General features: G+C 38.1%; 1 protein-coding gene across 2 annotated transcripts; it reads left to right on the top strand.

Moving 5' to 3' along the window:
• Positions 1-9,735: 9,735 nt before the first annotated feature.
• Positions 9,736-13,208, top strand: LOC142543622 (protein KINESIN LIGHT CHAIN-RELATED 2-like). Of its 2 annotated transcripts, XM_075651030.1 has the most exons (3): positions 9,736-10,080; positions 10,335-12,324; positions 12,418-13,208. In XM_075651030.1, exons 2-3 carry the CDS (start codon positions 10,361-10,363, stop codon positions 12,593-12,595), a joined length of 2,142 nt encoding a protein of 713 aa, XP_075507145.1. In that variant the 5' UTR covers positions 9,736-10,080; positions 10,335-10,360; the 3' UTR covers positions 12,596-13,208. The 2 variants fall into 2 exon arrangements, with proteins under 2 accessions (XP_075507145.1, XP_075507220.1); XM_075651105.1 differs by lacking the exon at positions 9,736-10,080 and having other exon boundaries at positions 10,136-12,324.
• The last annotated feature ends 1,323 nt before the right edge of the window (positions 13,209-14,531 follow it).

Raw genomic sequence — 14,531 nt, 5'->3', positions numbered from 1 at the left:
AAATATTTGATTTTCGTACTTATTGGCGTCCGGCCTCTCCCCTCGAGCTCTTACAACGTCAATTCATATTCAATATTCATTTCTCAATTTCATTATCATAATATACATCAAATGTATAATCACATATCATTATCGATAATCATATAGGATTTACGATAATACGATACACGGTCCTTACATTTCTCTCCCTCTTAAAAGATTTCGTCCTCGAAATCTCAAACATCTCTATATACATAACATTGGCAAACAGATATATGTCACCAGTTATAGTACATATCAAAACTAAAATCTGTAAACGGATCAGAATACATCGAATACAATGGAACAGATGTCATAGAGTCAAACAAATGCGGATACGAAACTCGCATCTTGTTCTCCAATTCCCACGTCGACTCTTCAACACCATGCCGTGTCCATTGCACTCGAACTAGAGGAATCGATTTATTTCTCAATATCTTGTCCTTTCGATCCATAATACGAACAGGTTGTTCGACATAGGAAAGAGAAGGATCCAGTTCAACCTCGTCAGGTGCAAGTACATGTGATGGATCGGGTTCATATTTCCTCAGCATAGAAACATGAAACACATCATGAATAGTAGATAGAGCTGGTGGCAATGCCAATCGATACGCAAGATCACCAACTCGATCCAGAATCTCGTATGGACCAACATAACGAGGAGATAATTTCCCTCGCATGCCAAATCGAACAGTGCCTCTAAAGGGAGATATTTTCAAAAACACTCTGTCACCTTTCTGGAATTCCAAGGGTCATCTTCGTTTATTCGCATAACTCGTTTGACGATCCTGAGCAGCTTTCATCCGCTACCGAATCAACTGAACCTTATCGTTCATTTCCTGTATCATTTCAGGTCCAGTCAATTGTCTCTCACCAATCTCATCCCAGAATAACCGTGATCTACATCGTCTCCCATATAGAGCTTCAAACGGTGTCATACCGATACTCGTCTGAAAGCTATTATTATAAGAAAATTCGACCAATGGTAAGGCATCTTGCCATCCCATTCTGAAGTCCATCACAATCGCACGCAACATATCCTCTAGAGTCTGAATCGTACGCTCGGTCTGGCCATCAGTTTGAGGATGATAAGCAGTACTCATAGCCAAACGCGTACCCATCGCTTCCTGAAAACTACCCCAGAATTTAGAAGCAAATCTGGGATCACGATCAGATACAATCGAGACTGGCACACCGTGCAGTCTCACAACATTCTCAATGTATAAACGGGTCATTCTCTTATAAGGATAAGTCCGTTCATACGGAATAAAATGCGCAGATTTCGAAAGCCGATCAATAATCACCCAAATAGCATCACAGCCCTTGGGCGAACGAGGTAAATAAGTCACAAAATCCATAGCGATATGTTCCCAATTCCATTTCGGGATTTCAAGACTATGGAGCAATCCTCCCGGTTTCATTCTCTCGGCTTTTACTTGCTGGCAGACAAGACATTTCGAAATAAACTCATCAATGTCCTTCTTCATATGTTTCCACCAGAATTGAGGTCTCAATGTCAAATACATCTTCTGACCTCCAGGGTGAATACTGTATTTGCTACAATGTGCTTCACGAAGAAGAGCAGATTTCAAATCAGAATCATTAGGGACTACCAGCCGACCATTAAGTCGTAAAGAACCATCAGAAGAAATCTGGAATCCAGATTGATGTCTTGCCGATACCAGTTCTTTCGACTTTTGGATCTGAGCATCGCTTCGTTGGGCCTTTCGTATCTTCGATATCAAATTCGGCTCAATTTGCAATGCTGAGAAAGTAACAGAATTCCAATTCGAGTGAAAAGTCCAGCCAGAAGTACAAATATCCTCATGTACCTTGGCGACACAAACAGAAGTTAAAACAGAATCATAAACTTTCCGACTAAGGGCATCCGCAGTAACTTTCACCGATCCAGGGTGATATTGAATCTCACAATCAAAGTCCTTCAAGAGATCCATCCACCTGCGTTGCCTCATATTCAAATCAGATTGAGAAAAGAGATATTTCAGACTCTTATGGTCCGAATATATAACAAACTTTTCTCCGTATAAATAATGGCGCCAAATTTTCAGAGCAAACACAATGGCGGCCAATTCGAGATCATGAACAGGATAACGTATTTCATGAGATTTCAATTGACGAGATGCATAAGCAACCACTTTTCCATGTTGCGTCAAAACACAGCCCAAACCTTTACCAGACGCATCTGTACATACCACAAATCTTCCGGTACCTGAGGGAATAGTAAGCACAGGTGCTGTGGTCAATCTCATCTTCAATTCAAGAAAACTAGCTTCACATTCATCTGACCAAATGAATCGCTGATTCTTCTGTGTCAGTTGAGTAATAGGTTTAGCTATTTTCGAAAATCCTTCAATAAAACGACGATAATATCCAGCCAAACCCATGAAGCTACGGATCTCAGGAACATTCGTAGGTCTCGGCCAATTCAATACAGCTTCGACCTTAGCAGGATCAACAGATATGCCAAGTCTTGAAATGACGTGGCCCAAAAATACCACTCTGTCCATCCAAAATTCACATTTGGACAATTTGGCATATAAATGACTAGTACGAAGAGTTTGAAGTACCAGTCTCAAATGTTCAGCATGCTTCTTTTTCGATTTCGAATATACAAGAATATCATTGATAAATACAATAACAAATCGGTCCAGATAATCTCGGAAGACACGATTCATTAAGTCCATAAAAATAGCAGGAGCATTCGTAAGACCGAAAGGCATAACCAGAAATTCATAGTGACCATACCTCGTACGAAAAGCAGTTTTGGGCACATCTTCGTCTCGAACTCGTACTTGATGATACCCAGAACGAAGATCAATCTTCGAGTATACAGAAGTACCTTGAAGCTGATCAAACAAATCATCAATACGAGGAAGTGGGTACTTGTTTTTCATAGTAGCCCGATTCAATTGCCTATAATCAATACACATTCGCATCGTACCATCTTTCTTTCGAACAAATAAAACTTGAGCTCCCCAAGGTGATACACTCGGTCGAATATATCCCTTATCGAGAAGATCCTGTAATTGTTCTTTCAATTCTTTCCATTCCAATGGTGCCATGCGATAAGGAGCTTTCGAAATAGGCGCAATCCCCGGCACAAGATCAATACTAAACTCAACTTCTCGATGAGGAGGAAAATCAGGAATCTCATCGGGAAATACATCCGGGAATTCTTTCGCAACAGGAATCTCAGATAAAGAAGACTCCTTCTTCGAAATATCAATAGCGTAGATAAGATAACCTTCATCTCCGCTAGTCAACAATCGGGACATTTCCAAGGAAGATACCAATGGAATTTTGGCTTGGGAACCCTTGCCATAAAAATTCCACTTGGGTCCATCAATCGGTCGAAATCGAACCACTCTATGACAACAATCAACAGTAGCTCGATTCGTCATCAAGATATCCATGTCAACAATACAATCAAAGTCGTGCATTGGGAGGACAATCAAATTCAAGAACATCACATTATCCTCATATATTAATACACAATTATGCACAACTTTTTCAGACAAAATAATCTTCCCTGCTGGCGTGGCTATCGACAAAGTGTCATACAACGGGGTACACTCAATATCGTGAGATGCAACAAATGCATGAGATATAAATGAATGAGATGCTCCTGTATCAAATAAAACACGTGCAGGATAATCGCAAAGCGTGCAAATACCTGCAATCACACCTCCAGGAGCTTCTCTCGCCTGATCCTCAGTCATGGCGTACACTCTCACTTGAGGAGGAACTTGGGTACTCTGACCACCCGGTCCTCGATATCGTGGGACACTCGACTGCTGAAAAGATGGAATAGGAACAGCAGGTCTCATCATACCAGGGCCACCTCTAAATCCTGGCTGGGGTTGAGCAGAAGTCGTACCCCTGTTCGGACATACTCGAGAGAAATGACCTTCCTGTCCACACTGATAACAAGTACCAAACATACCTCGACACTGCTCGATAGTATGTTTGCCTCCACAATGGCTACAATAGGGAGCAATCACAGGACTCCCTCTCTGTGATCCACTCGAGCTCGAAGAAGACGAAGAACCAGAACCCGTCTTCTTGAACTTCTTACCTCTCGGTCGCAAAGTAGGCTGCTGAGCTGACACCGGTGGTGGAGGAGTATACTGTGGACCTCCCCGCCTAAGTCCAGCCTCGGCTGCCTTAGCTCGTTCAACTGCCTCTGCGTAGCTGGTAGGCAATCCAGAAACAACATAAGTATATAAAGCATGATGTAATCCATTTACAAACCTGTTATATTTTGCCCTCGCATTCCCAGCTACATGAGGTGCATACTTCAGTAAAGTAGAAAACTTCGAAGCATACTCTGCAACAGACATCGTTCCCTGCTGCAGATTATTAAATTCATTCTCCTGAGCAGTACAATAAGAAAAAGGGGAATACTGCTCCAAAAACTGGGCCTTGAAGACATCCCATGTGACTTCAGTCCCAGCCTCTTTCAATCCAATCTCAGCGGCTTCCCACCAAGATTTAGCTCGGTCTTTCAGCTGATACAAAGAAAGTTTCAGTCTCCGAGCATTGGAATACTCAACAATATTAAACAAGTGCTCGATATCCTTCAGCCAGGCCTCAGCTCTTTCAGCACTCTCAGTACCAAAGAACTTCGGTGGTTTCAGATCCTGGAATCGAGCCATTACAACATCCATGGACAATCCTTCAAATTGCCCAACAATCCTCTCAGTACTGCTACTCGCAGTTTCATTTGTGGGATCCATTTACAAATCAAAAGATGAATATCACAATTTCATAATCTCATCATCTCATATCATCAATCTCATCAGATACTTACTCGAATCAAATCAAGTAGGAGCAAGTAATACAAATAATTCAAACACAAGCGCACAATTCATTTGTGCCTATTCAAGTGTACACAAAACTCAATCGAGCATTCCCAGCTATGCTCTGATACCACTCTGTGTAGGGCCCTTAGCTCCTAATCGTTATTACAATGCAATCTGATTAGGGTTAACTAATTACAGCGGAAAACGAGTTTAAATTTTCTTTACAATGAGCCCAAATCATTTTATTTGAATACTAAAAATAGTATTTAATCTCACGTCATAAACATGCCCACACGAAATCAAAATCTATCATATACCAACAACTCACATTCTCGGGACATGCCCCGGTATATAGATACATATACATATATACTGGGAACAAGACAAAACATAAAACCTCAGCCCAAGCTGTGGCTCCCTCCAGAAGTACCCTCTCCGGTCTCCTGATATCCTGGAGTACCTGCCATTGTCCACACACAAAGACAACAACAGCCCCCCTTGGGGGTGAGCAAAGCTCCGTATGGAACAACCAATCATATATACCACAGAATATCTAAGCAATGATATATGGTATGCAATGCATGTATGTCGTGGAGGTATCGGGTCAAATGCCCATCCACTGAGCACATGTTAGAATCAATCGAATCGCTATCAAATAAATGCTCGAGCTGGCACACCGGCCAATATGGGATACTCGTATGATAGCGTCGGCAAAGCGCCATCAAATCCCAAATCTCATATCCAATCATATGGGGCCACAATTGTCTATGCTTTACGGGTCATATAATACCGGCATAGCGATTGTGTTCACAAACCCCGGAATCCAATCCAATCATATCAAGGTATCCAAGGATCATAGCTCAACGTGCATGTCATGTATCGATGTATGCATAAAATGACGTGTGTTAACAAAACATTTATTTTATACATCGATATTTAATTCTCCATGTCATGTATGCCACATTAATCAACAAGTAGGCATATAGACACATATTCTCAATCCAATCAATCAAATCAATCCAACATATATCATATAATACAGATATCTGTCGTATGTTACCCGGTCGCAACATACCTCAATTCTTCGTTTCCAGTTGATGTAGCCTGAAGATATTGATATTACACTTTATCTACATCAATAACATACTCATTCCAATCAATAACATACTCCAAAATCATTAATATGAGTTTCAAATATCATTTGAAACTTCAAAAATTCATATCAAAGCAAATTCATATCATAATTCAATTCCGACTTTGAATACAAGTTTCTTGTCGGTTATTCTACTACATATCAGAAATTCAACTTCAAATACATGCTATTCCAGCACTTTGATATTTCGAGCTGCTGGAACTAGAAGAAAATTACCTCAGTCAGAAGCTCTCGACGCGACGATCACAAATATATAATTTGTTTCGCGTTTAGACAGCGTTTCGAAATCGATTTGGAAGAAAGATTTTCGAATGCTCTCGAAGCCCCTCGAACTCTCTGAAAGAAAATGAAGAAAGAAAGAAGAAAAGAAAGCATTCTTATCCTCACCGCTTAGGCGCTCGGGCGGTAGAATTCTCGCGCCCGAGCGCAAGACATTCTGCCCCCGGCTTTCACTTGTACCGCACTCGGGCGGTCACAAACTACCGCTCGGTCGCGAAGTGTTCTGCCCGCATACTCATTTTACATATCCTGGCGCTCGGGCGGTCATTTTCTACCGCCCGGGCGCCACACGTTCTGTACAAATATTTGATTTTCGTACTTATTGGCGTCCGGCCTCTCCCCTCGAGCTCTTACAACGTCAATTCATATTCAATATTCATTTCTCAATTTCATTATCATAATATACATCAAATGTATAATCACATATCAAATTCATGAATTATCGATAATCATATAGGATTTACGATAATACGATACACGATCCTTACAAATGCACTCAACTAACCAACATGATTGAGATGGTTGGTAGCATGATGCCAAATATTTGGTCTTAGAGTAGACAAGACAAAACAAAACAAAACAAGACAAAACAAAATTATAAACCCAACAGATACAAAATGCTACGACTCATGGAAACTGCACCCATCACAATTATTATTATTTTTTATTAAAACAATAGGGATGCTTCTAGTACTCTTCCAAATTCAATTGTTCTTGAAATTGTTTCTTCGCATAGGCTTGTCAAATTGGATCAGGCCCATCGGGTCGGCCCGCCCCGCCATAAAATTGAGCGGGTTGGGTTGATAAAATAGCAGCCCGTTTGGAGGTGGGCCAAACGGGTTGAGCCCGTTTGGGTTGCGGGCCAAATGGGTTGAGTCCCGTTTGGGTTGCGGGCTGGCCCGCCAAATTAGGGATAGAATTTTATATTTTTAAGTTTTATATAAAAATTCCTATTTCTTCCTTATTTTTTCTCATGTTCCTAACTTCAATCACCCTGGTAAAATCTATATGCTTCTATTTTTTTTGAAGATGTTATACTCTTCAGTCCCCTCCCTTTTTTTAATGTTTAACTCGAACTAATCCAGAATTATCAAAATAATATAGTAAATAAAGTAATTATCTGTATTATTGAAAACATAATATTACATGAATTAATTTTTAGTACATGTGTACGATGAAATCTTGTGTGAATTAGAATAAACACTTTATTTTTTTTATGTATTATGTTGATTGTTGTATACTTTCAATGTCTTATTTCAATGTTTTTAAGTTTTTTATGAAAATATTTAACTGAAATATATTTTTCTTCTATGTTTATTTTAATATTGTTTAGTATTTTTAAAAAAAAATAATAATAAGCGGGTTGGCCCGCCTAGCCCGCGGCCCAAGGTGGGTTGGGCTGGGTTGGCCATTTAGAGGCCCGTCAAAATGGCGGGATGGCCCGCCCCGCCCCGCCTAATGGCGGGTTGCGGTGGGTTGCGGGCTGGTCCGTCCCGTCAGCCCGTTTTGACATGTATACATAATACTAGAAAAATCTTGCAAGAAAATGCTATTTTTTTTAACAAAAATAATATTTGCTTTTTGAAATTCTATTTATTTTACAGAAATATTGAATATCACTATTTACCGCCATTTTCGATTACACACGTGCCCACACTCACACACATAGTGAACATAATTAATTTGTTGGGGAGACATTGTCAAGTAATGCGACACTAGGAATCTTTGGTAAATCCGATACTAAAATCATTATTAATTGTGGTAGGAATCAAGGCCGGGTTCGAAAGGTGCACCGACCCGAAATATTCCGACCTCATGGCCCAACCACCCAACACGAGGTCGGATTAATGATATATTGTTGGTCTATTATGGTTTTTTGTTAATTTAATTAAGCCCTCGATTAATTATGTTCATGACAAATCAAGTTAGATTTAGCTTCAAATTATACATATACGTATACGTATACGTATACATATATATATATTATAAGTTTATATTATAAAATTTTCAATTCAAGTAACTTTTTTTATATAAAATATGATATATTGCTCTTGAATTTTAATATGATGTCAGTAACATCAATATCGTCACTATCATCAATAAAAACGAGCATATATAATATTAATGGCGATAATACTTGGCTAACCGCTGATTAAATCAACGTTGGTGTGGTTGATTTTTCATAATTAAATTCGAATTAAAATGACATGTGTATTATTATTTATGTATTAATTACTATAAAAAAATGGATGGTTGAAACATCAATTAAATTAACGAAAATTATATATGGAAACGAGGCCTAACCTTTAAATTTATTGGTTCCACGCTATTTTTTTGGTTGGAATGGTCCCATTTTTAACAAAGCTGTACGTAAATAAATTATGGAAACCTCCAATCATTACAGACTTTGCTTTCAAAAGTACAACCGCCAAAAATATTAAATCCAAGAAATTTTTATATCAAAAATAAATTATGTTATTGAATAAATATTACTTGCCATAAAGAGTAAAAATATTTTTTTATATATAAATTAATCGAGTCGAGTAAATGTACGTCCCAATAAATCCGTATAGTTGGAAAGTCATTAATGTCACGGCATGTGTAACTACCATTAATTATGTGTATTTAATGAAATATTATTATGCAAAAAACCCCATTTATAAAATTAATTATATTTAAAATTTTTGTTTTTAAATCTTATTCATAGAACTCGTTACTCATAGGTTATATGTATTTGAGTTTTTAACACGTAGATAGATTAAAAAAAATCATGGATATTTCCAACTTTTTATCCATGTATATTTTCTAAAAAAACGTTAAATTATTTTATTATATAAGATGTATAATTTGATACTTGCACCATATTATTTTTCTAAGTAAATGTAAATTATTTACATAACATTGTAAGTCTATAATAAATTTCATGAATTCCAATGAGGGATACAAAATAGACCCAAAGAATATTAAATTTCACGAATTTTTCAATTTACCAATCTAACATTTATTTGTTTTGCAGACGACCAGGTGCATCCTGATTTTGGATTTTTGTCTAAAACATTCATTTATCTGACAATAATATAATAGTCCAATCTTATTAAATTTAAATATATATCATATAAGGTTACAAATAATAAATAATGTGTGCGTCGATATATTATATACACAAAAAATATTACTTTATCGTCTCAAATGATATTTTTTTCAGCGATTTTAAGAAAATTATTGAAAAAACAAACTTCTTATTTTTGTTCTTTTTGAATTCATTTAAAAATTATCACTGTCTTGATTTAATGACAAGAATGAGATCTCAAGATCCATATACGGTGAATCTAGGGATAAATTAATATTAATGATAATAATAATAATAATAAAGAAAACGGAAGAAAAGACAGCAAAAAGGTACAGTAGCGGTGTCGGGCAATGGTGGAAGCTGACAAGTCATCTTCGTGATTCCCCATTCCAACTTTGCTGCAACCCACCTATACATACATAAATATTTTCACACACTTGTATGCATTTTACTTTTTCAAAGCTCGAGTTTTTCAATCATTTTTTCGGCTCCCAACAAGCGGAATTAAAATATATTTCTCGATAAATTTGGTCGATTCTTCATTATCCTATTCCACCCTACGATCCCTTTTCCAACAAACAAATTCTACGTGTCCCGTAATCTGCATTGCCCGTCAACACAAACACACACACACACACACATATGGATGTAAATGGTCGAGAAAAGTTGAGGGCGGAGATAAATATATAGCTGTATCTGAGCGTTTCAGCTATTGTTTCTTGAAAAAAATAATCGAGGTATGACCATGTCTCTGTACTGTGTGCCGTTATTATATTTTTTAGCTTTTCTTGATTCATGTTTGTGATTTGCGAGTTCCCATTGAGTATTGAACTATTTGGTGCCTTGTGGGGATATTGCTCTTTACTAGACTTGGGATTTAATTGCAAAAAATAGGCTAAATTTGAAACTTGTTTCTATTGGGGAATTCGCTGCTTGCCTTGAGAGCCCAGACTGCCCAGTTATTTGGCGTTTTTTTTTTTTTTTAATGCAGAACTAAGTTTTTTAACAATAGTTTCAATGCCGGGATATGTGATGGATGGATCTAATGGCGAAAATATTTCCAAGGATTTGGAGGGATATAATTCGTACGGTAAAGAAATCTTTGCGGACAAGTCTCCTAGAAGTCCATTGAGTACTCACAGTCTGCCACTGAGCACGATGAGCAGCTATGATACTGACTCTATTGACCTGGTCTTGGATGGAGCAATCGACACCTCGATCGATCAACTTTATCGCAACATCTGTGAAATCCAAAGCTCGGATCATTCACCGTCAATGCGTAGTTTTTATTCGTATGGTGACGAATCACGGATTGATTCCGAGTTAAGGTTTTTTGCTGGGGTAAATTATGCTGCAGTGGTGGAGGTTCAAAAGGAGGTTGTTGTGGAGAAAGTCGGTGCAGAAGAAAATTCTAAATATGAAATTCTTGAAGAAGATTCAGGTAAGTCGAATTTGCCACCTCGGGCAAAGCGAACTAACTTGGGAGCCTGTAGGAAGACTAGTTTGATGAGTAAAACTCTTCATGGCAGACCTCCTACCGGGAAACAAAGCGGGAAGGGTTTGAAAAGGTTGAATACAGTCTCCTCGAAAAATGAGACAAGCCCTCCATTTGCAGGGAAGAGATGGCCGTATGGAAATGAAAATCAACGTGAACCTCCTGGATACCTTGGACCATATCTACTCAAACAGGCAAGAAACTTGGTAGCTTCAGGGGATAATAATTGTCGAAAGGCTCTGGAATTGGCTCTTCGGGCGATGAAATCCTTTGAGTTTGCCTCAAACGCCAAGCCTAATTTAGACTTTGTCATGTGCCTGCACACTGTGGCAGCATTATACTGCAGGCTTGGCCGTTATACCAAGGCAATTCCCATTCTTGAACGATCAATCAAAATTCCATTGGTGGATTTAGGCCATGATCATGCAGTGGCCAAATTTGCAGGGTGTATGCAGTTAGGCGATACATATGCGATTCTCGATCAGTTTGAGAATTCTATACTGCTTTACACGGCAGGTCTGGATATCCAGCGTCATGTTCTTGGAGAAAAACATCCTCAATTCGGTGAAACATGCAGATACATAGCTGAAGCCCAAGTTCAAGTCATGCTATTTGATGAAGCTGAGAAGCTTTGTTTGGTGGCGCTCGATATCCATAAAGAAAATAAAACACCAGGTTCTGCACAAGAAATAGCGGATAGGAGATTAATGGGACTTATTTGCGATTCGAAAGGAGATTATGAAGGTTCCCTTGAGCATTATATTCTTGCAAGAACGGCCATGGTTGGTAATGGACAGATTGCAGAGGTGGCCGACATAGACTGCAATATCGGGGATACATATCTATCATTGGATCGGTATGAAGAGGCGGTTTTCACATATCAAAAGGCTCTCAATATTTTCAAGTCAAGTAAAGGAGAGAACCATTCGTTAGTTGCTATGGTATACATTCGTTTGGCAGATTTATACAACAAAATAGGGAAATTTATTGAATGTGATTCATACTGTGAAAATGCTCTTCGAATTTATGACAAGCCATCATCCGGTTCTCTACCTGAAGAAATTGCCAGTGGTCTGGTGGACATTTCGGTTATCTATGAATCAATGCACGAACCAAACCTGGCACTGCAGTTGCTACAAAGGGCGATAGAAGTGTACGGTGATGGACCAGGGCATCTGAGTGTAATAGCAGGAATTGAAGCACAGATGGGGTCTCTTTATTACATTTTGGGAAGCTATTTTGAGTCTTACAGGTCTTTAAAGAGTGCCATTTCGAAGTTCCGGAAAACGGGAGAAAAGAAATCTGCCATTTTTGGTGTTGTCCTGAATCAATTTGCGCTTGCCTGTATGCAACTTTCTTTGATAAATGAAGCCTGTGATTTGTTCCAAGAAGCCAGGACTGTTCTGGAAACAGTCTGCGGACCATGCCATGCTGACACCCTAGGAGTCTACAGCAATCTTGCGGGCATATACGATGCAATGGGCAGGTAAACATGGTTTGAAACACGAAAAGATATGTATCTTCGATATTTCGGATAAATGGATCGATTACTGAATTTAGTTGAACTGATTTTATACAGGACTAGTGATGCAATCCAAATCTTAGATTATGTTGTGGAGATGAGAGAGGAGAAGCCTGGAACTTCAAATTCCAACGTTGAAGATGAAAAACATCGGCTGAGCGTGTTAATAAAAGAATCGAGAATGGTCCCGAGCAGAAGATCGAAATCTTTAGAAGCGTTGATCAATCGTCAATAATTCTCGTATGCATTTAGCCAACTCGAATCAGTTTTGTCATAGATTTTTTTAGGACTTGTTCATATAGTTAAAAGGTCCAATGTCATTCATTATTGTTTCAAGGATGGTACATCATTTTCGGTTGTAGTTGCCACAAACATTGGTTCAAGTCAAGAAATCTGCATTATTTCTAAAACAAAACAGCAGCTCCTGCTTTCACTATTTTCTATACACGTTGGGATGGGGATTATTGGTTAGCCTACCAACTTGATCAAAACTTATTCCTTAAGTAATGGGATCGGATTGCCATTTTCACATGTATCAAATTAATCAATAAAAGTAACCGAAACAATGGAACTAAATGAATCAACGTGATCACTTGCTTGGTCTCTACAAAAGTTGCACATTTGAGCACAAATATCCAATCTTGCAAACTAATTTCATAATTTTAGTTCATATATAAGAAACCAAACTTTACAGCAAGGCAATTCTTGGCAAGAAGACTCGACAATTTTCAACATATCTGTTGCCTGTGTAATTGCCTTGAACTCCATGTACTATTTACTGGTGAACTAGGGAAGATAATGGTAGTCAGCCTCTCGCTCTCTTCCAAATGAGGAAAATCTATCGTGTAGTGAAGCCCTCGGCTTTCATGCCTCGCCAGAGTGCTGCTCACTACAAGCTTCGCACAACAAAATAAGTTTCTCATTTCACATGCCTCTAGCCCCACCATTGTCGGCTGCCAACTGTTCTGAAACAAGTATGTTTCCCATTCTAGTTCCAGTTCCCCTATCCTCTTTTCAGCAGTCTGCAGCGTAACAGTCGAACGAAATAACCCAACGTACTTCCACATGATTGACTGGAGCTCTTTCCTTACCTCCCTTGTTCTGCGTACTATATTGTTCAAAATAACATCACCAAGTGATTTAGGCATTGTGGGACGAGCCCATGAATTGAAGCCCCATGATCAATACGGAAGCTCTTCATGTGATTGACGGACGGTTGGACAGCTCGTCTTGCAAACACGAGAGCTATTAGAGTTAGTTAGAAGAATTGGTTAGTAGTTACAGTTAGCACATGCATGTAAACATATTATGTTATCATTAAATCATTGATTTATCACCTCTATCTTTTCATCTAAAGAATTTTAACGCGTAAAACAAGAAAGTCGGAGCGATTTTTTGTCTTGGAACTAAATTTTACGTGACAACCAAACAACAAGTCCATTTTTTTTATTCAAACGACAAATTTTACCTCTCTTGCTTTAGACACAAGATCATATTTGACCCACTTTAACTATCAAGACGAAAAATATAGAATTTTTGCATGAATGCAGAAGATGGTCATTTTCCACATTTTGTTTCTTTCCTATTTAGTTAAAATACTTCGCAATACTTGTTGGTTCTTGGATTTAGTTTAGGAAAACACGAAGTTGAACATTTACCTTTCGATTGATAATTCAGACATAAAAACAAACTATTTTTGTTTAACACATGTTGTGGAGCGGGGACTCGCTGGAAATTGCAGTCTAAAAGAAGGAATGGGAACACATTTCAAAAAAGTCGAGATGTGGATTTAAGGGCCACAACACATGTCTGCATCTGTCACGTTAAAATATAATTTACTAGTATATATATTTATTATGCTACACATCAACTGACTTACATTTAGGTCAACCAACGGATTGACGTTCATTTATTGAATATGATAGATTGTATCAAAATTTTATATCCAATATGTGAATGTTACATGAAAACAATGACCCCAGCCCGAATAATTCCAAATTGTAGACGTCATTAATTTTTTTTAGAAAAATGTACATCAACATGAATAAAAAATAAATAAATGAAAAGAAAATCAGAATGTTGATTATGTACGATTTTAATTTTATTAAGTTATCGAAATTCGATTTTTTAAGTGTATAATTTTTTCACACTTGGATAGTATATGTTCGCGG

This window comes from Primulina tabacum, chromosome 1 (assembly GCF_025594145.1).
Source record: "Primulina tabacum isolate GXHZ01 chromosome 1, ASM2559414v2, whole genome shotgun sequence".
In the NCBI taxonomy this organism is placed as follows: Eukaryota; Viridiplantae; Streptophyta; class Magnoliopsida; order Lamiales; family Gesneriaceae; genus Primulina; species Primulina tabacum.
This window is presented reverse-complemented; position numbering and strand designations above follow the sequence as displayed.